Source organism: Sander lucioperca, chromosome 6 (assembly GCF_008315115.2).
Source record: "Sander lucioperca isolate FBNREF2018 chromosome 6, SLUC_FBN_1.2, whole genome shotgun sequence".
NCBI lineage: Eukaryota > Metazoa > Chordata > Actinopteri > Perciformes > Percidae > Sander > Sander lucioperca.
The window spans coordinates 7,089,125-7,116,157 of record NC_050178.1 but is presented as its reverse complement, the minus strand read 5'-3'; the positions used below and the strand labels follow the sequence as shown (position 1 = coordinate 7,116,157).

At 39.3% G+C, this 27,033-nt stretch overlaps 1 protein-coding gene across 1 annotated transcript; it reads left to right on the top strand.

Moving 5' to 3' along the window:
• The first annotated feature begins 312 nt into the window (after positions 1 to 312).
• slc6a11b (solute carrier family 6 member 11b) lies at positions 313 to 27,016 on the top strand. The gene is made up of 15 exons (XM_031301662.2): positions 313 to 590; positions 1,264 to 1,491; positions 3,228 to 3,362; positions 3,490 to 3,630; positions 3,799 to 3,880; positions 7,307 to 7,439; positions 12,082 to 12,216; positions 17,901 to 18,004; positions 18,312 to 18,436; positions 20,142 to 20,254; positions 20,597 to 20,734; positions 22,876 to 22,978; positions 23,646 to 23,746; positions 24,271 to 24,441; positions 25,461 to 27,016. Exons 2-15 carry the CDS (start codon positions 1,281 to 1,283, stop codon positions 25,602 to 25,604), a joined length of 1,836 nt encoding a protein of 611 aa, XP_031157522.1. The 5' UTR covers positions 313 to 590; positions 1,264 to 1,280; the 3' UTR covers positions 25,605 to 27,016.
• The last annotated feature ends 17 nt before the right edge of the window (positions 27,017 to 27,033 follow it).

The window sequence follows — 27,033 nt, the reverse complement described above, 5'->3', positions numbered from 1 at the left end:
TTAGAAATTTAAAATAATGCAGGCTTTATACTGTAGGTACATAATTGTAAAATGTGTTGGTGCATTAGGTCCCCGTTTTTTTCTTTTTTTAAATGAATGCCTTCATTTTTTTTATACATGAAAACCTAATGGTGCAGCTGTAATAATCATGTAATAAGCTACTTAAATATATTGTTAGAAAAAAACAAACTCTTTTCTCGTGTTTTGCCCGTCTCCTCATGTCAACCTGCGCTCTCTGCGCCGTGGTAACGCTGGTGTGAGAGCTAGATTGGTTACCACATGGCTTTTATCCAAGTAGAGGCGCTTGAGAGCATACCGCTTGGAGAGTGTAAGCGCAGTCGCAGGTTATCCATCGCCTGGTGCAAGATCTACCGTCACTCTGCCACGTCTGGATCTTCCTTTATATAGACGGGAGACTCAACAAAACCACTGTACTCAACGCGGATCCAGATTGTACTTTTCTCCCCTCTTTTGCCCCCTCTCTCCCTTTTTTCACCGGGCTAAACCACCCTGTGTTTTGTAAAGGCAATTGTTAGTGCGCATCATCGCGGGAGCCAAAAGGAGGTTTGCCACTGTTCCATAGTAGACTGGTGAGTAAAGAGGCTCACTGTTTTATGTCTTTGATTGCTATTTGCATGCTCATTTCTGTTTTCTTTTTGTTGAAGTGAACTTCTTGTAAGGCTGCTTACATACAGTACAATAGATGCTGATGATGGGGTTGATTGATTTTAATGTAGGCTGTAACTGTATTTCAACAAGTTATTACATTATTTTTATGCTACATGCTGTATAACAATACAGGCATTACAGTGATGTCCATCAGAAGAGTGTGGCAGTGTTCACATAAGTTAGTTGTTTAACTTGCAGGTTACTGAAAACTTGTTTGTTTTGTCAGCCTCCTCATTCTGGTTTGACAATCTTAATGCACAATGTCTGCTTCTCTATTACTATTCATGATGTTGTTATCCTTTAATGAGGTATCACACTTAATTCTACACTGCTCCTTCTTTATGTAGATTCAAGGCTGATTAAAGGGCCATGCAGTTACATAATAAGTGAAAATTAATTGGACTGCTTTCCGTTGATTTTAACCTTCACATTCTATTCAATGGGTGTGGTTTTGCATTAATGGGACAGTCCCATTCAGATGTCCCAGGAAAAGATACAAATTTCCAGAAAAAGTCAATTAATCCATTTAAAGTTTAGGTTATGAGGTCACCTTTTAAAATTCTTCTGTCCATGTGTTTTTTCTCTCTCTCTCAGCGGGCTGCTGAAGCGTCATGACAGCTGAGAAGAGCGGGCCCGTTATAAACGGTAAACCAGAGGATGGCAGAGACCCTGAAGGGTCCAGCTCCAGCCTAGACCACAGGGAATACAATGAGAGGGGCCACTGGAACAACAAGATCGAGTTTTTCCTGTCTGTGGCTGGAGAGATCATAGGGCTGGGCAACGTCTGGAGGTTTCCTTACCTCTGCTACAAAAATGGAGGAGGTAAAGAAGTTTCCCTTATCTGTGCTAGAAGTACAAACATAAACCAGCTGCTTACCAAAGAATCAAGATGGAGAGGTTTTTGTTTAAAAAAAATGGTGGACATAAAACAAGCTCCCTAGCAGGAAGGAGGAGGTAAGACAGGTAAGAATGGAAAAGGCAAGTTTAGAAAAGAAAAGAAACAAAAAAGAGGGCAAACGTTACCTCTGATACATAAGTAGAATAGTATGAGAAGATGCCTAGGCCAAAATTGAATACTTGACTTGCACACATATACCGGTACTAAGCACTTGCACATACATGCATTCTCTCATGCAAATACATACATACGCATGCACGTACATACATACAGTACATACATAAACAGCATGCATGCATAATGTGAGATGTGTATGAGGATATATTAAAGTGAGTATGTATGTACTGTATTCGCGTGCTTAGTATTTATGTATGTGTGCATAAGTATGTATGTGTGTTGGGGTAGGGGGTCGGGATGGATAGCTGGGTCAAACAAACACGTCTTTCACACACACTTTTTTACGTTGACTACTTAATAAAGAATTCATAACTAAGTTTACGTAACAAACATACTTATTTTTACCCAAACAAATCCGAAATAAATGGGAGCAGGTTTCAGGGTGTAATTCACAGAAAGAACCATTTACATCTCACTCTTTAACCCTTGAAATGTTTCACTGATTAGAATCTATGGATCACCTTAAATGACACTTTCTTTACATTATTTGTTAGAAGGAACTTTTGTGATAAGGAGCAACATTTCTTTAAGTCAATATTACTAACAAAATTACTCCAATCTATTCTGATTTTCACTATCTGCCCTCCATCTGAATCACGCATCATCGGAATCACATGACTGCAAACAACTTAGCAACTCCTGGTCGGACACACGGTCACAGTTTTAAACATTGTGATTTAAAACAAAACTACTTGGTCAGGTTTAGTAAAAAATCATGGTTTGGGTTAAAATGCATATGTTTGTTGCGTAAATAAAGGTATGAACGTAAGTGAAGTAGTCAACGTAAAAAAAGTCACAAAAGTTGACTTCCATGCACAGGACACAAACACCGGTCTCCTGGGTGAAAGTCACGTTTGTTTGACGCATCCATCCACCCCAACCTCCGACCCCATGCACATACATACATACTAATGCACACATATATACATACATACCTACTAACTACGCACATACAGTATATACTGTACTCACGTTCATATACCCTCATACTCATACACATTCTCACGTTATGCATGCATGCATGTGTATGCACGTATATATGTATGTGCATGCGTACTGTATATGCATTAGAGTATGCATGTATGTGAAAGTGTTTAGTACCGGTATATATGTATGTGCAAGTCAACAAGAGAGGAAAGTTCTATTATCTTCTACCGCACCAAAGAAGGACAGCAATTTTGTGAATAAGCTTTCACTTTGTAAAAATTTGCCTGAGAAGTATTACACTATTATTTCCTTTATTATTTAATCCATTAAGCACAATCATGTCAATAAAAGAGGTGGGTTCCCTCATTAGACAGCACAGTATGGACCCTATTCATAATCTGAAAAGGTAATGTTGCTGAATAAGTGTGGTGCTTTTATCTGAATTTTGTGAATGGCTCCTTTCGTATTTTGAATTATTATACTGTCAAACGTCTTATTCTAGTATTGCTCAAGTGGTATTAATGCTCTGTGTGTATTTTCTATTGTGTGCACAAAGGTGCGTTCTTCGTTCCATATGTCATCTTCTTTGTATGCTGCGGTATCCCCGTGTTTTTCCTGGAGACTGCCCTGGGTCAGTTCACCAGTGAGGGAGGCATCACCTGCTGGAGGAAAGTCTGCCCACTATTCGAGGGTGAGAAAACACGCATTTGATATCTTTTATCAGGGGTGCTCAGGATTTTAATAATTAAAAAGAAAATTGGAAATGTGCAGAGACAAAGAAGTTTGGCCCGATGATCTGTAAATCTTTGCCTTTTCAGGTATTGGCTATGCAACACAGGTGATTGAAGCTCATCTAAACGTATACTACGTAGTGATTCTTGCCTGGGCCATCTTCTACCTCTTCAACTGCTTCACCACCGAGCTGCCATGGGCTGGCTGTGGGCACTACTGGAATACAGGTATAGGAGAGAACAGTGGAAAAGTGAGGGAATTATTCTTACGAGCATAAATTATCATGTCCATCTTTTTTGTTTCAAGAGTAAAGAAAATAGGATTTAATGTGCAACAACATCTATATCTGCAGTATACGCTCTTAAAAATAATAACACATCATTGATTATCCACAGAGAACTGTGTGGACTACTATGGAGAAAATTCCACCAACATTACAAACCCCAACGGAACCTCTCCAGTCATTGAGTTTTGGGAGTGAGTACACTTTTTATTCTTTTTTTTAATTTTTTGTCATGTCCATTAGTTTTTATATGACATTTTGTTTAGTTTCGTTTGTTTGTGCAAAGTCCCATTGGAGAGCATACTATGATAATCTCTGTGGGTATAAAGTATTAATGGTATCACAGTTTGCATATAACGCCATAAGGAGATGCTTTGTCAGTTCAAGTCCTCCTTTAGTGTCATTATCTACTTTGTTGAAAATATGAGCTTCTGACAACTCCAGAATGTTTCACTGACCCCCTGCTAACCTTTCCCGCAATAATTAGTTAGCTCTTTTCATATTTGTGTGTCAACAGACCCTGGTAGGCCTGCTGTCTCCCAGCTAGAGCCATGTGTGTGGCAGCGGATCAGGCCTGGTCAGTGTGTAATGCTGACCACACTTCCTGTCTCGCTGCCAGTGGCTATGTTTACACTACTGGGTCAAATCTCTCTCTCTCCTTTAAAAACAACAAATATATATTGCAGTAAAATTGTAAAATTTAAAATGTGATCAATATTGTTGTGTCTAAATTCCCAAAATGAAGTGACATGATTTACGTAACAGTAATAAAAACATCAGATTTGAGCCAAAGAGCATAAACCTAACCGCAGAGAAAGACATGCCCAAAAGAAATTGCCAAAAAGCCAATCACCATGTTGTTGGCAAAAATAGCAACCAATCAGGCTTTGTTTAATCTATTCCAAGACAGACTGTCATGTTTTATACTGTATATACAGCATAAATAAACATCAGGACAATAAGTTAAACAAGCTGTATTTTGTCAACAGTATGGATGTTTGTTTTGGTGCTCCAAAATAATGTTGCATGGTTTTATCATTCCATCTTTACACTGTAAAATACAAAGCTTAAATCACTGAAGGAGAGTTTAATGAAAAGAAAAAACAAACACATATGTTATACATATCTGCAACAATATTACCAGTGCATTAATAAAGTAGTGATATGTCTGAACAGAGTACTTTTATTGAACCAGAAAAAAAGACTGAACACAAGATATTAATGCAGACGTCTTCATCTTCTAAAAGTCTCTTAAACAAGAGGATGCAATAATTTGTTATTTTTTACATTTCAAAATCATATCATACTCACATTAACAGTATGCACACACTTTGCACCCATATAAAACTGACTTACATACGTTTGAAAACACACCCAATATATTTACACACATTAGCCTTCACATCTTGCCCTCTCGGCTGACCAGGGGGGCTGTGTTGGACCTAGCCTGTGGCTGGCCACCAAGAACATGTCACGATGATCAATGGCTGGTCAGGAGCTCCAAGGGTGAACTCGGTGGCAAAGATTTGGCAGCACCATGTAGTTCTGTGGCTCCGGGTCTCGCTTCTCATCCTCCATCAATGCTGTTCCCTGGCTTTGCTTCAACAAACCGGAAACACTGTTGATTCACCACCGCCAACAAGCTATGATGTCATAATTGCTGTTAATGTGCCCTGTATCTTGCACCTACACTGTTAAACCTGTAGGCATATCACAGGGAAAAATGTTTTAGTTGTAGGTCTGTACAGTAGTGCCTATACTATTACTGTAACACAGTACAAGTCTTCGATTAGATTCTATTGGCTTGATAACTCTCTACTGCTCAGCACTGCCACTACTGCCATAACTAGCCTATTCTAAAATCAAAATGTACTTAATTGTCCCCATTGGGAAATTTGTTTTGGACTCCACAGTGCAGTTTCACAATACATTAGTAACCAATAAACGCCACAGAGTTACAACCCAGGCAATAAGAACAAAGAACATCATACACAAACCTCTCTTTACGCGGTACCCAGCTGATATGGCTACCATCCGCCGACTGAGATCCACAAACTCAGCATCGAAGGACAGGCAGGGTGGCTTCTCTAATGTGGGGATTTAGTTGATCAAGTTGGTCTGCAAGTTCCCATCTGTGGGCCACAGTGCTGACAGCTGCTCGACACAGGGTATCAGGAAGTGAGGTGAAGTAAAAAAAAAAAATGCATAAAGCCGTTTGACCATGTTGCTTGTGCTCACTCATTGTCCCCCAAGGGTGAATTGTTGTTTTAATTCTAGGAGAACCACAATGGTCAGTGAGTGTACTGCTAAACTACAGATTTGGCTCAAGGTGTTGTGGTTGACTTAGTAGTGGTCCAACCCTGGACATTACTTTGGCACAAACATTTTGACCACCAGGGACATTTCAGGGGGTGAAGAATCTGCATGACCTATTTAAGTAGTTCATGGCCATAACAGTGGCGCAAACCAAAGTAAACCAGACTTCTTTGTGGCTGGTGATGTTAACCACCACAGTGCAGTTGTCCCAACAGCACATCCTTGATGCTCAATAGCATTAAAGTGTTGGAGGATATGAAGCAAGGTATCATCTCCAATAGGATTATATGACCTCTTTCTGTCAGAGCACAATGCTGTCAAGTGCCTTTATCATGAAGGTTCGTCCCCATCCTATCAAGGACACATAATTGAAGGTGTATTCCTTAAGCCAATCAGACATGATCATTCAGGACATTGACCACATTGCAGAGGTGACTCAGCCAAGAAGATTGTTGTCATTGTTGGAAAAGAACACTTCTCTCCCCACTTACAGTCATCAGATGACAGGTGGACAGTGACTTCTAAATCTTAGGTAGGGGCGGTAGAGCCACAAGTGGAAATATTTGTTGCCATGCCATCCTCACGTTGTGTAAGACTGCATTGTTACACACAAAAGTAGCTCCACAAATGCTGTTGCAAATTTACAGTTGTATTACCTTGTAGTTGCATCCTGAACTGCCAGGTTAGCAGCAGGATGAGGATCAGCTGTCATGGACGGAAGAAGGAAGTTGCAGTGTGAATCACAGAGGATCGATAAGGTCATCTTGTAGTGCTTGTTAGTCCCCTCAATGTCATGTTGCTCTTTGAGGAGGTGACAGAAAGTGGATGTATTGTTTGGTCAGGATGGCCATAAATTACTGGTATGTGTGATAGGATACACTCATCCTGAGTGACTGAGCAAGTATATATAGAGAACCAATAAAAGACAATAAAGGCCTTTAGTGATCAAAGACAAAGGTGTACTAGAGTATAGGATTGTTTCCCTATTCCATCACAAAACATTGATGGGTTTTGAGAGTCAAGAAAAAACATTTCAGAACTATAAACTATGGTTAACCAGCAAAAATGACATTGCTATTTATATTGAGCAACATAAAGGAAATATTTATTTTTCATCATTCTCCCTCTATGTTGTAAGTCATACATACTTACTAAGACTCAGAGAGTCTGCAGAGGCTCAACGTGTAATTTTCAACACCACTTCCCGTTTTTCAGCAAGTTTTTACAAAGGATTCTTCATATGTCACAAACGAATATGTACTAAATGAAGTTGTAAATCATCTGTTTTCTTTGTGCCAAATCAGACGTAGAGTACTGAAGATATCAGATGGTATTGAGCACATAGGGGGAATGCGCTGGGAGCTAGCCATGTGTCTGGCCCTTGCCTGGTTCATCTGCTACTTCTGCATCTGGAAGGGACCCAAGTCAACTGGCAAGGTGAGACAGAGTAGTGCATGTCTACTATTGTAGTGTATAGTGTGTGTGTCTGTGTGTGTGTGTGTGTGTGTGTGTGTGTATGTGTGTGTGTGTGTGTGTGTGTGTGTGTGTGTGTGTGTGTGTGTGCGCGCGCGTGTGCGTGTGTGTGTGTGTGTGCGCGCGTGCGTGCGTGTGCGTGTGTGTGTGTGTGTGTGCGTGTGTGTGTGTGTGTGTGTGTGTGTGTGTGTGTGTGCATGTGTGTGTGTGTGTGTGTGTGTGTGTGTGTCTGTGCGTGCGTGTGCGTGCATGTGTGTGTGTGTGTGCGTGCGTGTTCTGGTTAGTCTGTAGGGTTGAAAGTATAGCATAATGCGTCATACATTAGAACATTGGAGGTGTAATGTAGTTATCACACCATCTAACTCATGCTGGAGAAATTTGTGTATGAATATGTGTGTGCATGTTACTTTGCTGTGACTGCCAGTTTGTTCAGGGGCGATTCTAGGATCTGACCTTTGGGGGTGCTCAGCCCCTAATGAAAAGTTGATAGCAGTTAAGCTGGGGGGGGGGGTCCGGGGGCATGCCCCCGTAAGATTTGTTTTTTTAAACCCTTAAATCATGACTTCTGGTGAGTTTTGGGGAAAGAAATAGACAGATTGAGATGTGCAATTATTACAAACTATCAACAGATTCAAGGCATCTGCTGTGAAAAAAGATGGCAACTACAAAGCATGATTATTGCAGCACACATACCCAGGGGTGTCGGACTGGGGGGGGGGGAGGGGATGCAGGGAGGGGCCCATAGAAAATGCCTTTCTACAGGGCCCAGAAATTTGAGCTACGCCCCTGCACATACCTTGAACTGGTAAAATAAACCATAACATATTCTTAGACAGGATTATTTATGTTTTTTCTGCTGTTAATTTTCAACTTTTTCATTTACATCATTGATAGAAACTGATATGGTTATACTGCTAAATGATGAATAATCTAATCTAATAATGCCTCTGAACCAGATGGGGAAAATACAACATCTCTTTTTCTTAAGAGCCTAGTCCTCTATGAAATGCATATGTAAATATAATGTGAGTGGAATATTTTAAGTGTTTTAAGTGTTTTTGCCCGTACAATATATGTCCACTTTCTCACCTGGTTCTTCCAGGTCCCTCTCTTTGTCCACTCTCTCTCCATCCTGCTCTCTCTCTCTCCATCCTGCTCTCTCCCTCTATCCCCCTCCCTCCGTTGTATCACTGACAATCACATACAAAACATTTTGTAATCAACTAGAAAATAATAAATAATAAAGAGAAAACAAAACACAGTAGTCATATATATATATATATATATATATATATATATGTCTTTAGGCTACCCAGCCATTTTCTCACCTTGTTCATCTTGCTCTCTCTGCCCTTCTCCCTCTCTATTCTCCTCACTCCTTTGTGCTGTCAACCAGTAGGCAAATGTAATTGACTAATCAACAGAGAATGCATGGTGTAGGCTACCAAAGGTTATAAATTCACCTATTTATAACATATGTGAATATGGGATTGCTGTTCAGTGCAGTGGGATAATGTTAAAGGCTTATCTTATACTTTATTACCTGAACCTGGCTGTTTTCTTTAAAAAAAGAAAGGTCTATCCATCTATGGGGAAACAGACTGTGAGTCAGAGTTTGTTGTTCCAGTGTTTCAGTTCTGATATGAATGAGTCTGATGATCCGTCAGGTCGAATTATTTATCTTTCATTGGCATTGACTTATTTATAGTATATATATATTTATGATTAAAAAATAAGAAAGTGTCTGGTAGGGAGGTAACTGCATTGATGCCGCTAGGCTATTTTTAGCGGTGCTCAAGCCGTTACGGCAGGCTATTAATTTTAATTGCACACTTTAAAAGCTCGTTGTAGGCTACTCCTAAGCTACATTTGCCTACAGTTAGAAATTTTGTCTAACGTTGCACAACAAAATTGGACTCCGTGGTGAATAAGCTAGGCTAATTCAGATATAATTGCCATCATTGTGATCAGGGAATCACAGATTGGTTCTACAAATACTACACCTGTAGCCTACTTAACGTGTTCATTCGATTATATTTAATTTTCACTCCATTAGCCATACCTTTTCAGTGGTTGAAAGTAGCCATACTCTGACGACTGTTCACCAAAGTTATATGCGCAGACTGAACAGTAGGCTGACTGAGGCACCCTCATTCAGGGAATCGCAGATAGGCTGTTGACTTTAGGCTACAACTGAGCTGAGCCTGTCGTCATTTATCCTATTCCATCGCTAAAATCAGGTTTGCAAAAGTAATAACGTTTGAGCAATAAACGATTTCACAAAATCACAATGATAAGGACTTTATTTTTCAGGGGTGCTGAGATGATTTTTAGGGGTGCTTCAGCACCCCTAAAAATAGCCTAGCTCCGCCTATGGGTGCGCCAAACTTTGAAGCCAATTTGACATATAGCGGCCAAACAGTGGAATTGCAACTTCTGTGTCTGTCATGTGATGCCATGGGGCCCAAAAATACTTTTTCCCGTACACTTATATGGTAAAAGAGACGTCTGTAAATGACTCATTTCACTATCAGAATTTGATCCATTCGATCCGATAACATGTGGAAAGTCTAGAAGAGCTACACAATGAAATCATTTAATCCCCATTCAAGTTAGCGGAATGCTAAATTGGAACTAGTCGGCACGGCCAGCGGAGGTCTCTAGTGCGTCTGCTCTATGGGCCCCATAGTGCGGAAACATGGCCAATTATCCGGGTTATTTTATACAAGGAAGTTAAACTTTTTTGGCTTCATGCGCCACTGAGCAACTCTCAAATAGGAATGAACAGGGCTCTGTCTCGAACGCTGTCTCCAGGTTTTTTATACACCCATGCTTTCCTCCCATCACCCTTTCCATTTTAATTTCCTTCATGAGTCTCTTCTAGCTGCCTCGAGGAGGATAGTGAGGACTATGTACCTTTGGGGGGGGGCAATGCCTATATCTCTCTGAAGTGTCTTTTGTCTGGCTGTGAAGTAAGAGGGAAGAAGGCTTCTTCATGGCTGAGCTTTAGCAGCCGGTCCAAGATTGATTCCTGTATTCACTGGAGGAAAGGAGAGCGTTCATGAGGAGCATGCAGAGTATATCCTCAGCCTCCGCTTCTCTCTCTCTCTCTCTCTCTCTCTCTCTCTCTCTCTCTCTCCCTCTCTCTCTCTCCTGCAATGAGAAATAAACCACAGCTTGCCCGTTGCAAGGAGAGGTGCTTTCTTCTCCACAGACCCTACAGCCTATTCAGTTCCGACTCTGCTGAGCTGTTTGCTTTTGTTGCCTGTGTTTGTCAGCCCTTCTCGCATTTAAGCCCTCCAGTTAGATTTACAGTGAGGCTGGGGCAAATTTGACCAGTACATTTGAGGTGGCTTAAATGTTTACCCCTGGTGAGCTGGATGGAGCATGTGGAGCATCAAAAGTTCATGGAGAGATTGAATTTTGTCCCTTTCATCTGCAGAGAGATTGAGAAAAAGAAGGCGAGAAGGTTTAGGATGTGTTATCGTTTTATTTGACAAATTATAGGATGGATTTACTGGGCAGAAGACAACTTTTCCCACCCTTTCCCCTGTAGGCCACGCTAGGATTAATAGAGTTTATAGAGGACAGTCTTATTATGTCTCGTGGATTCTTACTAACTTTGGAACCTAATCACTACCTTGGTTTAAAATTAATTTCATTTTAAACTTTTGATTCAGGTTTTTACTGTAAGGTGAAGAATGTTTAGGATCTTCAGTAAAGCAGAGTGTCGACAATTTCTGAATAGTTGAGGGTAAAATCCACCTTTAACAAGCATTTCAAATCAATCATACTTGTCCCTCATTGTAAAAGTGAACTGAAATTCTCTGGAGTTGGATTAAGAAGTTCACTGTATCAATTGCTTCAAATCAATGCAACAAAATGTTTGTGTTGGAAATCAAGTTTCTATTCATGAAGCTGCTGCTTGCAGTTGTAGAGTAATGTGACCAGGGGTGTACGAGTAATTGGAGCGTGCATGTGTTTGTGAGTGTGCTTAGGCCTGTATGTGTGAATGATGCACTTTATCTTTGTCTGTAGTATGTGCACACCCATTTCAATGTTGTGAATGAAGTTGTCGCTGTGTGTGTGTGTGTGTGTGTGTGTGTGTGTGTGTGTGTGTGTGTGTGTGTGTGTGTGTGTACCCATGCACTACTGTGCGTGCTTCAAAGAAAAGCACATTTTCCCACACTGCCAGCATCACTCCTTCTCTAGTTTAAGAGACGGGGCCAGAGGAGCCTTCTTTTCTTTTCAGTCTCCTGGTCTGGCTCTGTTCTATCCTGTTTTGCCCTCAATTGGACTTTGACTGGATGCCAGCATGCCAGGGGATGTATGTTTCCCACCTCTGCCTTCCAAGAGGCCAGGGTTTTTGTTTAAGGGGTTTCTAAGAGCCTTGAGATGTCGAGCACAATTCTGCAAAACCTGAATAGTTCAATAAAAATGTGTATATGAGTGTTGGTTTGATGGTAAGCTACTGTACTAAAGGTAGCCTGTGTGGAGTTGAATCTAGTGCTGTGTATGATACCATATCACATGTGTGTGTATATATATATATATATATATATATATATATATATATATATATATATGTGCATGTTTATACTTGCAGGTTGTGTATGTGACAGCTACATTTCCTTATGCCATGCTGTTGGTCCTGCTGATCAGAGGAGTGACGCTGCCAGGAGCATACGAAGGCATCAAGTTCTACCTCTACCCGGACATGTCACGTCTCTCTGACCCTCAGGTAGGCTTGGACCCACTTTATCTCTCTCTACTGGTAAACATTCAAAAATAATCTGTCTCCTTAAAAAAATGTAAAAGTGCTACTGAGATGTTGCCACCTACAAGGAAGAAAAGTAATAGAATTTGTTTTAACACTTGTGCTACCTGGATGCAATCAGTGTTACAGCGGCAGTTGTATAGGAAAGCTGCTATTATCTTTATTTGTGTGTTTTCAGATCCGACCTCATCCCATTTTGAAAGTAACCAAAAGAATAGTCATACAAATAACAATGTGTCACTCATAGCAGTGTAAATGTTCCCCTCTTCTCACTGTTTGGCAGAAAATATGCTCATGTTTAAAAAAAAAAAAAAACGTTTTAAAATTGTTTTGTTTTAAATGTAAAACATTGTAATACCCACACATATTGCAGCTATAGAAAACAAAAACAAAACTGGAATTGTAACACTTTTTGGCTGCAGGTGTGCGTCAAGGTTGCAGAAACTATTACTGCCCTTGCCTATAGATGGCGTACATCATGTCTACAAATTCAGCTCTCGAGGCCAAACTCCTGGCAACAAAACGGTAGTCCACAAACGAATGGGTGACGTCACTGCTGCTACGTCTATTATTTTTACAGTCTATGCTCAGCTGCTATTACTTTTCTTGCTGCTGGTGGCATAGGTCCCAAGTCCAGTGATACTGCCAGGGTTTTTGTGGGATGCTTAACATCAAGAACACTGTAGTACCCTAACTTTATATAAATATAAATACTGTACATCATACACACATCTTCAAACTTGAACTAGAAAATCCACTCCCTTGTTTATATTGCTATTGTGCCCTCGATTTATAATTCTGGCCTTTCCTAATGGCACCTTAATGCAGCATAATGTTAATTAGGTCTAACTGCACTGTGTTAAAACAGTGACTGTTTTTGTCAGCTTATCTATGAAAGGCAGAAAGTACGAAAGTAAAGCAGGAAGGGTTAAAGAGACAAGACTCATGAGAATGAATTTATACCCCTGCCTCACACCCACCTGTCTGGAGCTGAGTAGCTGCCAGGGGGACAGGTGGTGTTGTTGTTGCTGTAATAAATGGGAGATCCAGGTTTTTTTTGTTTGTTTTTTTACACCTATCACTATTTATGTACTATATTGTACCAAAAACACTTTAATTTACAGTATACACAAAACAACTGCTTGTTTGGCTATTTCAGGCAGAAATAAGCTGTTTGCTAAATGGTACCTCTCTTTTGGCAAAATAGTAAAAAAAAAACCTGTTTCAAATGGTTTATATTTATATGTCCCACTCTGGTGGCAGTAATACTACTGTGGCTTAATATGGAGCCAAGATTAGCATAGCAGAGCTGAGACTTCCTGCAGGTGATGACATGATCAGGGGTCAAGTAAATAGTGAGCTTTCAGAACCTTCAGGAAAGTTCAGGACTTTAGGTTAATAGAGGTGGAACATTAACTCATACAAACAGACAAACATTGACACATACAGAGCAGACTCCTTGACCTCGTCTTGAAAAGGCTGACAGTGTGGATCGCTAGGAAATTGAAATGAGGCTAGAAATGAGAACCTGCTTTTGTCTGAAATCAAGACTAATAGGCACCAACTTAGCACACTACTTCATTGCGATACTAGTGCCTGTTTTCTTACCATGTCTCCTTTGTGTAATCTTTTCATGCTTACAAAATGGGTACCTCTCTCTCAACTCTCACATTTGACAACATATCACATTTGATCACTTCCTCCTGTTCAGACTCCAATCCTGTCTGAACACTTGTTTAACACTTTTAATGGCAACAGACGGTCCATGGGGTGAGATGCCATGTGATGTGATAACAAGGAAACATTTTTACCTCGGAAATAACTAGAAATTGAGTCAGTATGTAACTGTTCAGACAGACAAGCCAGTCTGTTTCACACAACTTGTCGGGTAAAGCAGCTCTTGTGGTGAGAAAAGGTGTTAAGAACATAAAGCATCATGCCATGATCTGATGTTGGATGATATAATGCGTAAATGAAGACTAAACCATTAACTCTTGATACACTGCTTGCTATCAGTTATTTTTCACATGTATTTGCATTTCATTGCAAAAGGACAGCCTATAACATGATGCTTTGATTAAAAAAAAGTCCAGTTGTTGTTCAGTGAGATGGCTGTTGCATCTGTGAATGTAGACCTTATATAGATCAACAAAAAGACAAACAGAGGCACAGAGAGAGTGAAGGAGGGCGATAAAGAAGCGCTGCTGTTTGGCAGAGAAAGACATTACTTCTGACACCAATGTTAAATTAGCTTTCTCAGGGACAATCAGGGGTCTGTTCTGTTCACCAGGCTGTGTGCAGTGTGTGTGGCTGTGTGTCAACCACTCTTTTTACAGCCCTGAAGTTCATCATGCCTCCTCTATTCTCTTCTTCCCTATACCTTTCTCTCCTCTTCTCACCCGCCACTCTGCACTGTGCATCACCCCTCCTCTCTACACTTCTCACACTCTCCTATCCTTCCTTGTTATCTTTTCATGCACTGTAACTGAAATGTGTCTTTTCCTGAACCTCTCACTAGTTAAACATACCTTCTAACTTTCATTTCCCTCCTTATTTCCAGCATCCAAATAGGTTCTTCCCTTGATATACAAAAACAGCAAGGCCCAGGATGTTGTTGTGTGTGTGGTACTCTTCTTTGTCAAAAGAGACGGACAACACGGACATCAGCAAGACAGTAATATGTGATTAGCATACTCAATACATGTGTTAAAAGCTCACATGCTGAGATACAGGTAGTCCCTCTAGGGTTTGTTGTTGAGATCAAAACGTAAACCTGCAATAGCCTATGTTTTGGTGCAGGTTCAGCAGGTTTCAAAACCGTAACATTGTGGGCTGAAGAAACACGTGTTGTTTTGCTGCCATGGTGTGAAATTTGGAACGTGGATGTTCAGCTATCCAGAACCTCATTTTAATTGATTTTATTTATATAATTAATGCCGTCATGTCTGCAAAAGGTCAACTTACAGTACTTTTTTTAGATGTGATACTTTATCCTGTATATAATCCTGTAATGGCTAGAAAACTAATCTGTTTTGCTTTTTGTTACTTCACTTGGATGTTTGACCTTCACTGTGCAGAATAGTGTGCAGAGTTTGACACTTCATGTCCTGAATTTGGAAAGTTTCTCTGTCATTGGCATTGTCATTAAATCTGAGTTTAAGATACGTACGAGCATGATGGACCTTTTCAATGAAGTAGGAGAACAACACATTTGACTGTTTAGCAGAAGCTAAGAACATCCCTTACTGACTCATTGTTGTAGGCTAGCAGCATCTGTACAATATGATATACAACATGATGCTTATTCAGTACCGATAAAATTACATTCATTGTATGGGTCCAAGGTAAAATCTAACTGTTCCATTTCAGCCAAATATCTTGCTGCATCTCACATATCTAACGCCTATGGATCTCATTTATACAACAAATGGGACGTGAGGAGCACCAAGAGTGGTACATTTACATTACAAAAACGCTATCTTACAGCCAATGTCATCCAGCTTTTACACAGTAGAAAAGTTTCCTAGAGCCACAGTCTCAACATAACCAAACACAAGCTGGCCAAATTAGGCACAACATCAACAAGTGATTCTCTCTGCGCCTGAGCCTTTAAGGTTTCCCTGCGCTGTGCGGCCATTAGCCGAGGACGAACTAAAGGGAACATTAATGAACATTAGGAGAGAAAAGCCTGTTCTTCCACAGGAACAGTCCTGTGTTTGTGAGGTCACAGAAGTTACCGTGGTTACTCCCAGGAGGGAGCGAAGACCGTGTGTTTGTTAATTGTTTCTCGGTGGGGAAATGAGATTAGTGGCTGAATGGTGATGTGAGAGAGTTTTCAAAGAGCCATGCTGCATTAAGTTTGAATTCGCTAGCACACTATGCTATCCCGTGTGTCCGAGGGCTCTGTGCTCAACTACAAACTAGTTTCATAATGCACAGTTTACTGCTTCACTGAAGAATCTTACATGTGTAAATCTCCATGTAGCCCATGAATCAAAATACTGACTCATGTCCACATTATACCTAAATATATACAAGTAATTGGCTGGGATAAAGAAGTTGATAAAGGTCTTGTATTGTACTTCACATTTACTTATCGCCAAACCTTTACTAGCAATTTTATACTGAATTGTTTTGCATTGAAACATGAACCTATATGTTTCCCTCTAACCCAGTGTATACCGGGATAAGCCGTGACCCTAAAGAGGATTAAATTACTAGAAAAAGTTTAAAAAGAATGATCTTCAATGATCCTTGCTACATACGAATTTGCTCACAGACATTTTAGCGTAGCAGCTGATTACGGACTAACAATTCTTCATATACCAAAATGACAAAAAGGGTGTTTGTCAGTGTCAAAGTCACAATGCCTCGACGTTTATGTGAGGTACAACATTGTCCTTCCAACTTTGCCACTGAGAGAGAACATCCATTATTCACATAACCCCAAAAATGTGCTTGTTAGGAAAACATGAAGAACCAATAATGTTGCTTTACTAGCGAGAATAGTGTCTTACAGAGACATGGGGGGCTAAAAGAGCAGCTTCACTCTGATATCAGACAGAATTGTCAACTTGTTACTTGCAGTCAACTCGGTGATGTGGGCAAATTCAAAGGTCTGGACCAAAGCAAACTGCTTTACCCAAATTACAACAAGATTAAGAGTCTGCAGCCAGGCTGTACTTAGGTGCAGGGGTGCTTTGAGCTAAATGCTAATGTCAGCATGCTAACATGCTGAAGTAAAATAGGGATGATGTTTAATATGTTCACCTCATCTTATTTTTGTGTGTTAGCATGCTAAGATTTGCTTTTTAGTACTAAACACAAAGTAGCTACACACCAGTTATAACATTTTAAATGTAATGTTTTCAATGCTTTGGCCTCAACAAACACATTTCTGTTAACCCCACACTAACTTTACCATTCTGCTGCCAATAATGATTTGAGTGAGAACGGTATAAACAATATTGACCGTTTAAGTAAACCCTAAATTAAACTGTAGCTGTTCTCCGTTAATCCCCACCCAACAGTAGAGAGGAATGGAATTGGTGTAACAAAATATGAATATTTAGACACTGGAAGACTTTTATGTTGATCCATGATTCATGCTGCTCCACTGTGTGCCCCCTCAGAGGGGAAAGAAAATGGTTGAGCTGAGCCATAATTTCATCACAAAGTCACTGAGATGATGAAAATCAGGTAGATGAGAGGTAACAAAAGAAATGTGGGGTTTCATTAGAGCCGATAAAGAATCACCTCTTGACATATGATAATCTCTTATAAATTGGAAAGCCTATTCTACTTAGTGTAATTCTAATATTTAATTAATTTAAAAAATCTCACAAAGAATCTTCAGTGGCAAAAGGCTGAGAAGCATCAATGAAATGGAAATTAAAATGTAAGCTGGATCAAGAGGATGACAAATTATCAGATGCCTTAAAAATTCTCAAACTTTGATTTGTGCATAAATATCTCTCCAAAGAATTCATTCCACCGGTACAGTTAGAGACTTTTAGCCAAGGAGGATTATAGCTGTTCTGGCTGCTAAAAAAACTGTTTACTAAAACACTTTCTGTTAGTTGTTTTTTTACTTTAATTCATCATTGATCTGTATATGTTTTGTATGTTTATGCCCATTTTTCCTTCAGGTGTGGGTGGATGCTGGAACCCAAATCTTTTTCTCCTATGCCATCTGCTTGGGGTGTCTCACTGCTCTAGGAAGTTACAATTCCTACAACAATAACTGCTACAGGTAAGCAAAGAATGTGATACTAGTAGATGGATAAATGAATGGATGATAATGACAACCATCAATAGCAATCACTTCATACTTACCAACATAAAGACTATAAGAATACAGGTAAAACTTCAGTGGTTAAAGGTGATTGATAAGAATGGATGGATTGTCACATACTATATCATTTCAGTTTCTGTCCATCACACGTCTGTGCATGAGACTGTATCAGGCAGAATGTCTGCCTTGCCTCTTGTGTAAGGTCTGTTGACAGCTCTAACGGTATGTGTGAACTCCTTCTCTTTCTGTCTGTCTTGCTCCTCAGGGACTGCCTCATGCTGTGTTGTCTGAACAGCGGCACCAGCTTTGTAGCAGGTTTCGCTATCTTCTCTGTGCTGGGCTTCATGGCCTATGAACAAAATGTTCCCATCGAGGCTGTGGCAGAATCTGGTGAGAGAATAATGATCATGTTTCCCTAATCAAAAAACAACTTCCAGGACTGTAATGTAGCTGGACAATACATCTAAAGAAGATACTGTAGACTAGAGAAAGCCTGTCTGAGTCTTTGTGCCCCATCCATCATATGTTGCTAAAATGGATCAACATAACCAGTTATATAACTCCACACTCTTCACCTAGGCTCTTAGACCACCGCATTATGATTTATTCAAGTCAGTATGAATGATTTAGTGAATGTGACAGAGCGAGAGATTTGAAATGTTTGTCTCAGGGCATGGTGAGGACAGAGTATAATGTTTTGAATGTGTTTCAAAGGATGTCATCAAATGTAGGTGTTAAATAACGCAATGGCATGCCACCTCTTATTTTGAATCAATCAGTCTTTCATTTCATCTCACCTCATCCATGTCCCCCAAGATCAGATGTTGTGCCAGTTTGTGCACTTACAGTATGTTTTACGTCTATTTGCCTTTAGTTCATATGCAACGCTTTTTAAGACATTTGCGACATTTCAACACACCACAAGCCACCACTTTGCCTGGTGGATTTACTGAATTGGATTTGATTAGTGGATTGGTTTTCTTAACTTCTCCATTGTTTTTGTTGATAAATGGAATAATCCTGTTTATACCACTGTCATTTGCCAATGATTAAAAGAGTAAAACAAATAATAATACAAAGCAATAATCAGGTTACATTAGGCCAAAAATAATTAAGGACACCCCCATTTACACAAGTGTGCCTAGGAAGCCTGTTCACGAAATTACCAAAAGTGCATTTGGCACACTCCCGACGCACTTGGCACGGTACACTTGATCTGGCTGCGCAACTGGTTAATAGAGTTACCATACCATAACACCTAAAAGTGGTCGTTGTCCCCCCTATTCTTGCGCCACAACGCAATGGACAGATAAGGAGATTGTTGGTTACATCTACGCTGTTTTACCGTTTTTTTTATAATAGCTCACTTTGAATTTACTTGTTGCTGAAATGTGCTACATAAATAAAGTTGCCTTGCCTTGCCTTGCCTTAGTTACAGGCAGTTAAAGTACAGCAGAACACAATATGAAAGATCATCACTGCAGGCATAATACACAGCAAGCAGTGGCGTCTGTGGTGTAATGAGGTTGGTCCAACCTTACAAAGTGAATCGATGTGGTTCCTCGACAAAAAAACACTTTTTCCGAGTTAATTTCATGTAAATTGTTGAACATTAACTCAGAGAATACTTAAGTTTTTTCTTCGCATAAATTTACGAGTTTTCTTTTTGATAAAACCCCCCTCCCTCTGTTATATTTATTTCCCCTACATATTTTCCATATTATGTCATCGTACAAAAGCATGTCAGAGATATATATTAAATATAGAATAATAGTAACCATAACAACAAGGCAGCGTACAAAGTACAATTTACACCAGTCTGCTAAAGCGTCTGCTTATGTGGGCTCCTAGAAAAACAGTGTCAAACTACAGCCACTTTCAAATACTGTACATGGCTGTAAATCCTACGATCCTTTCATTTAACAAAACATTGAGAGAAATGTGAGAGAAGCTTAAAAAGAGGAGAGAGAGTGAGAGATTTATGAACTCTATGATCACTGCTATTAGGCCTTTGTCTCGTCTTAAATTGTTTGAAAAACTCTCACCTCCTCTAATAGGATTCCTGTTTGTGATTTTTTTTTTCTGTGTGGTGCAGGTCCTGGTCTTGCATTTATTGCATACCCCAAGGCTGTTACTATGATGCCTCTATCGCCACTTTGGGCCTGTCTCTTCTTCATGATGCTCATCTTCCTTGGTCTGGACAGTCAGGTGAGGACCACTAGTGTGAGAATACTGAGATTATAGAGAATATTTCGCTTTGTAAAGAAATGTTGCTAAATATGTGCAAGTTAAAATATAAAATAAATCATGAGAAGACGTTGATGTTTTGGCTCAAATTACTCTGTTTAGACTATGATTGTATTGGTTTTCTTTGAATTTAGTTCAGTTGTTTTATTTTTGTGAACCCTAAATGGCGATTTGAGTCATGTCTCGTTTGCTGAAACAAATGTTAGTATTGATGCCTGACTTTTTGTTTGTAATTATGTATGATATGATTTAAATGCTTAGCCACTGCGGAATAAGGCTGTTTCCGTCTTTTTTATTTCACAGTTTGTGTGTGTGGAGAGTTTAGTGACAGCTGTGGTAGACATGTACCCAGAGACCTTCAGGAGAGGCTACCGCAGAGAACTGCTGATTCTGGGCATGTCTATAGCCTCCTTCTTCATAGGACTCATCATGTGTACAGAGGTAAGACTCAGCTATAGTTACATCTTTAGAGTAGAAGGTAAATCATGTCAGGTTTTTAAATGGTGTATTTGGAAATGCATTATCTACTGAAAACAGCATTTAAAAAGAAAGGGTGACTTGTTTATTACTATTTTTTAAATAAACAGTTATTTACTGGGTAAATAGGAAAAAATATTTACAAACTCAGGAGGAAAAGAAAGCAAAAGAAAGCAGAACGTGAGAAAGTTTACAAACTACACAAAATGACAAAATACAACTTTATTGCGATCGCAAAGGCATTGCATTGCTACAATCCTACAGTACATTACATTACATGTCATTTAGCTGACGCTTTTATCCAAAGCGACTTACAATTAAGTGCTTTCAACTGTGAAGGTTCAAACTCCAGACAACAAGTAGTAAGTGCAAATACATTAGCTTTAAATAGGCAAAGCTACAAAGAGACATATGAAAAGTGCAGGTTCAAGAATTTTTTTTTTTTTTTTTTTTTTTTTTTATCCGAGGTGTAGTCGGAAGAGATGTGTTTTTAGCCGTCGGCGGAAGATGTGTAGGCTTTCGGCTATCCCGATATCGATGGGGAGCTCATTCCACCATTTGGGAGCCAGGACAGTGAACAGTCGGGATTTCGTTGAGTGATTAGTTCTCCCTCGCTGTGAGGGGGCAGCAAGCCCCCTCACATGTATGTACATGTATGTACATGTACAAGTATTTGAGCAATGAAACAAACAAGTCAAATATGTTAGAAAGAAGTGAAAATGGTATCTTTTACTTACATGTTCTGTCGAGTATGTGATGGCTTTAGTTACTTGACAGATAGAGATACTGTCTAGATTAAATGCATTATCAAAGTATACTCAACCTTTTCTCTGGGGGGGTGGTTTTCTACTACTTGACCATACTGACACAGCGCTGTGGAGATAGGTCTGGCAATGTGAGACTAGGTACATTCTAAATGAATGGTCAACAATCTATATGATAGAAAAGAATGTGGCCCTGTTAGGTCAAAATAATGTAATCATTTTATACAGAGTATAATGTGATAATGTTTCAATCCTAAAGGTCCGTCGTCAAGTTATTCATCTAGAGCTGTAAACGTGTACATGTCACCAGCTCTGCTGTGCTTTTACAGTAAGACCTTTTATCTGTATGTGATAATAATGGAAGAGAATCTGTTTTCTCAGACTATCAAGAAGGTCTTTCATCCACTAAAAGCTTTTTATGTGCCCATTTGCGCTGCTCTCTATCCATCCCCACTGTAAAAATGCTGTTCTAGTTCTCTAGTGGACCATAATGGCCATGCAACAGGGGGAAAGATGCAATATTAAAGGACAGCACTTTATCAGTTTTTCTCTGTTATAGACTGCTGCATTGACCAATGACTTGACCTCTGTTTCACAGTCACCACAACATAAAAAATTCCAATTCTTTTCCTCTGCTTTTAGACATCTTTCAGCACTACCTGCACTCGAGACACTTTATTCCTGTCGCCAAAGAGCTATCATAGATAAATGTCAGACAGTCACTGGGACATTTTGATAATATCCGTAGCTGTTTACGAGAAGTTTAGAGCTGTGATGTAACTTGTCGGCAGAGCCAGGCTAGCTCGTACCCAGTGTTTATTCTAAGTTAAGCTAACCAGTTGCTTGCTTCAGTTTCATATTGAACTGTCAGATATTAGAGGTATAGCGAAAAAAGCGTATTTCCCAAAAATGTCGAAGTACTCTTTTAGGAGGAATGGATCACAGTGATGGGGACAGACATCAAATATAACACGGTATATAATGAAAAAAAAAATGTGATGGGTGAAATTGCTCTTCCACTGTACTTTCACTTTCAAATGCTAGAGCCATAATGAACAACCAAAGAACTGAGCGTGTACTGTAGATGGGATTTAAATAGCCCTCTAAAGAGATAACACTGATTACTGCATAGATGTTTTAACACCACATTTGGCAGGAACCTCTTGAGGCAATGAATCGTGGTAAACTTAGGACAAATCCTCATTTTAGTTAGAAGAAACATCATTTCCAAGTTGGCTTACTTTATGTCACTATGACATCGGCCCCTGACAACCACATCAAGAAGTCTGATGCTCACACAGTGGCTGTGAAAGGAAACTGACACCTGTCTCGTCTTACCAGGGAGGGATGTACGTCTTCCAGTTGTTTGACTCGTACGCTGCCAGCGGGATGTGTTTGCTGTTTGTGGCAATATTTGAGTCCATATGTATTGGCTGGGTGTACGGTAAGATAACAGTCTCAACTTGAAACGTAACTAATTTCAGAGAAATTTTGTTTTTTTATTCTTCTTCCTTCACCTCAGATAACAGTAGTCTGTATTTTGTCAACCGAACAACTGTCACACACTTCAGCACAGAAAAAGAGACCATTGCCACAAACGTTGTATGATGCTTTTACCCTCTTTGCTGTATTAATATTTCTTCTCTGCCCTCTGCTGGAGGATGGGCTCAAACACATGCATAATTTACTTAGTGTTATAGAAGGCACACATTTCTTTTTACTGAGATATTGAAAATGATATGGTATATTAGCGGTGTGAAATATTGCCATTCTGCGTTTTTATTAAGCAAACATAGTGCCTTTTTTCTATTAATATGTCCTCAAAAGAATTGCCCTAAAGAATTTGCTTTAATTTCTGTTTTTTTTTTTTAAATTTATTGTCTCATTGAAGATGATTTAAAAACAAACCCAAATTATATTAAGTAAAGAATATTTTACATGCAGCAATGCAGAACGTCTGTCTCACATCAAAGAAAGTTTCAGACAACATTTTACCCGCATATTATCAGCAGCTCTGTTTAGAATGTCACATACTGTCAAAAGACATAAATCACATCATTATTTTGATGGTACATGCAGAAACTCTTGAGTGACACTTATTTGCATTTCAGGTAGTGACAGATTCTACCTAAATATTGAGGACATGATTGGCTACAAACCGGTCTTCTTCATCAAATGGTGCTGGATGATCCTGACCCCGGGCATTTGTGCTGTGAGTCTGACTGCAGACAGAAGTAGCATGGACAACATATCATGTAGATAAGCTCAATAGCGATGACGGACAGACACATTCAAAGGAAACTCTTATTTTTAAGATGGATTCTGGCTTTCAAATGAATAGCAGCATTTATTTATGGAGAATTTGTTTTTTGTTCATTTTGCAAGATAATTTCTCACTTTGTGTGAACAATTAAGTTGCATCCACTAGTTGTTTCTATATAAATAGAACAAAGTGGAATTTATGTATTAAATATTTTGTGACGCAAGATAAAGCACTGGAAAAAAAACAGTGTGTCACATATGTATCTTTGATTATTCCTGGATTTTGGAGAAAGTAACATTATACACAATTGGTTTGGGTTGTTTTCACATTAATTATATATGACAGCAACTCACTACAGCACCATACTGATTCTGAATTTCAAAGTATGTGACCTTTTATTCATCAGTAGAGGCATTTATTTCTCACAATGTAAGAAACATTTACAAATAGGATGTAATTGTTGTCTCCTGCAGGCAATTTTCCTGTTCTTCCTGATTAAATACAAACCGCTGAAGTACAACAATGTGTACACCTACCCTGACTGGGGCTATGGTATCGGCTGGTTCATGGCCATGTCCTCGATGGTCTGCATCCCTGTGGGGATGATCTGGATGATCTGGAAGACTCCTGGCACCTTCTCTGAGGTAATACATACATGGACAAATCTTAAAAGATTTTATTTTTGTAAAGAAAAACAGTATTATTGCATGTAAACTTTATCAATATTGTCATTGTCAAATACACACTAATACCTTTACATACCAGCAATTAGATAATAATAGATTTAATGTTGATAAGACCCTCACACAGCCGAATGGCGATAGTGACTGTTATTCAATGGATGCAACCTGATGACCTTATAATGAAGGAAATGACTCAAAAGAATCCAGCTGTTGTATCTCTCCCATCTGACTTCCTCAGAGGGATTGTGATACAGTTGGATGATCTCCCATCATTGCTCGAGGGAAGATCAAATAAACAAATTGCAGGTTTCTGACATGATATGATCAGTAGTGGCCTCTAGCTTTTGGCAAACCTGAGGCATGATGAAAATTAGAGGAATGATATCAGTGATGATGTGTTGGTCATGTCTTGAATGAAATCCACATGGCATACAAATGCTAGACCTGGGTAAGGAGAGATATCTCAAAAAATACTTTGATTTGGTTATATATGCACATATTTTTATATGCATTATATTGCTATCACAGTGGCTATTCTGTTACTTAGCAAGTTAACTGACTATGGCATTTTTTAGATGCCTGGAAGACATTCTTTAAAAAAAAATATGCTTTATACAGTTTATACAGTATTTTATATCTCAGTGCTCTTTTATTCACTTGGTCATCCCCGTACCTCTAGATGGAATAACAAAGAATGAAACTAAAACCTTTCAGGCTAATGTCTGTACAAATGGTTACATAATGTAACACTGTCACAAAAAATAGATTTGTATAGACTATATATGTCAAATTAATTGCTGGCAGAGACATTTCCATTTTTATTTTTGGATACATTTTATTTTTGTTGATGCTTTTCTAGTTCCTTCAAGGAGTATGACTATATGCATAAGCTTGTATCTGCCCAATGCTGCAATTAGAAATAGCGTTGTGGTGGGAGACTAAAAGATAACCTTTTTTGTCTTTTTCAATGCTCTTTGCAGAGAATAAAGAAGTTGACGACTCCCAGCCCGGACCTGATAATGAGAGGAAAGCTCGCTGCCCTCAGTCCTTATGCTGCCAACGATGCAAAACTAAAGGTTGATGGGAAAATATCCACCATCTCAGAGAAGGAGACGCATTTCTAACTGACAGACCAAGCAGCCTGCCATCTTCATAAAACATCCAACAAATGAAAACTACAGCAAACAACATCAGCATTATCCATCAGTACACAAAAAAGGGAAAAGAAACAAATGACTCAGTGTTATTTTTGTTTTCGAAAAAAGAAAAGAAAAAAAAAAACTACACATGATTCTTAGTCGGCTTCTTTTTTGCACAAACTTTGATAACACATTTGTTGTTTTCAGTTAACATCCTGACTAAAGCAGCTGTTTCTTTTCTAACCATTAATATTTTTAAAATCTGTTTGATGACATACCATATATGGTTAAAACTTGTCCTGGTATCTTGTCAGTATTGGTCACACTAGTGTCTGGGCCTGTAGAACAATACCAATGTACTGTGTTGTAAAATACTTACACTGTACATTTAAGAAGTTCTGTGCCTCTCTATTAGGTACTAGGTACCCAAATGTGACTATCTAAGATGTAGCAGCCTGGGGACCATTCTATATAGTTTTGTGTTTTAAGAGAATGCTGCAGTGTGTTGAGGCTATAGGAGGGCATACCCTTAATACTGCAAGTAAAACTTTGAGTTGTATATAAAAAGGATTCCATCAAAATCTTGGATGTTATCTGAACCAGCTGTGACTGTGAGGGTTTTCAGGCCTTCAGTGATTGTTATTTACTTGAATTTAATGTTGTTGCTAGGCAACATAAGAAACAACTCTGCGTACTGGGTGTGACTGAAGAATATTTTTAGGCTACTGATCAACATGTTAAGATCTATTAGGTCCTTGGGGGCTTTGTTGATTTCCATGGCACTGCTCTTTCTAAATAGGCGTCTCTCCTCGGGAGGTTAGCAGTAGTATTGAACGGGCAGATAAATAGTAAGACCATTCCCCTTTTAGAAACCTTTAATTGTACATCTCTTGTTTTGAGCTACAAATCTTCACATGGCTACAAATAGTGAGTGACTTTAGGCTGAGTCTAAAAACACACCTCTCTCTCCTCTAGCTGCCCTCCTATAAGTTGTGGGTATCTGTCATTTCACAGCAATTATGCTGAGCCTAACACAGAGTGACATACAGACGTGCTTCCACCCCTGCATTTTTATTTCCTGTTCCGCCTGTAGAAAAGAAGATGAACACCCATCAGATGAGCATTTCAAAACCCATGTCTTCTTATCCCCCCTTATTTTTCTTCTTTCCCCTTGTCCCCTTCTATCTTTTCTCCCACTGTCCTTCCTTCTCATCCTCAACCTCTGCTTCAATGCTTTCCCACTTCTGTCTTAGGCTTCTCTTCATCATGTGGAGGGCTTAAACAATAATACAGGCCTTGTAGAGAACTGTGAAAGCTTTGTATTTGGTTGCAGAATTGTGCATCAGGGACAGTCTTGCTGTCGATTTGTGTTTCTGTGACCTTTCTTAAACCTCAATTAAGTCTGGGCCATTGC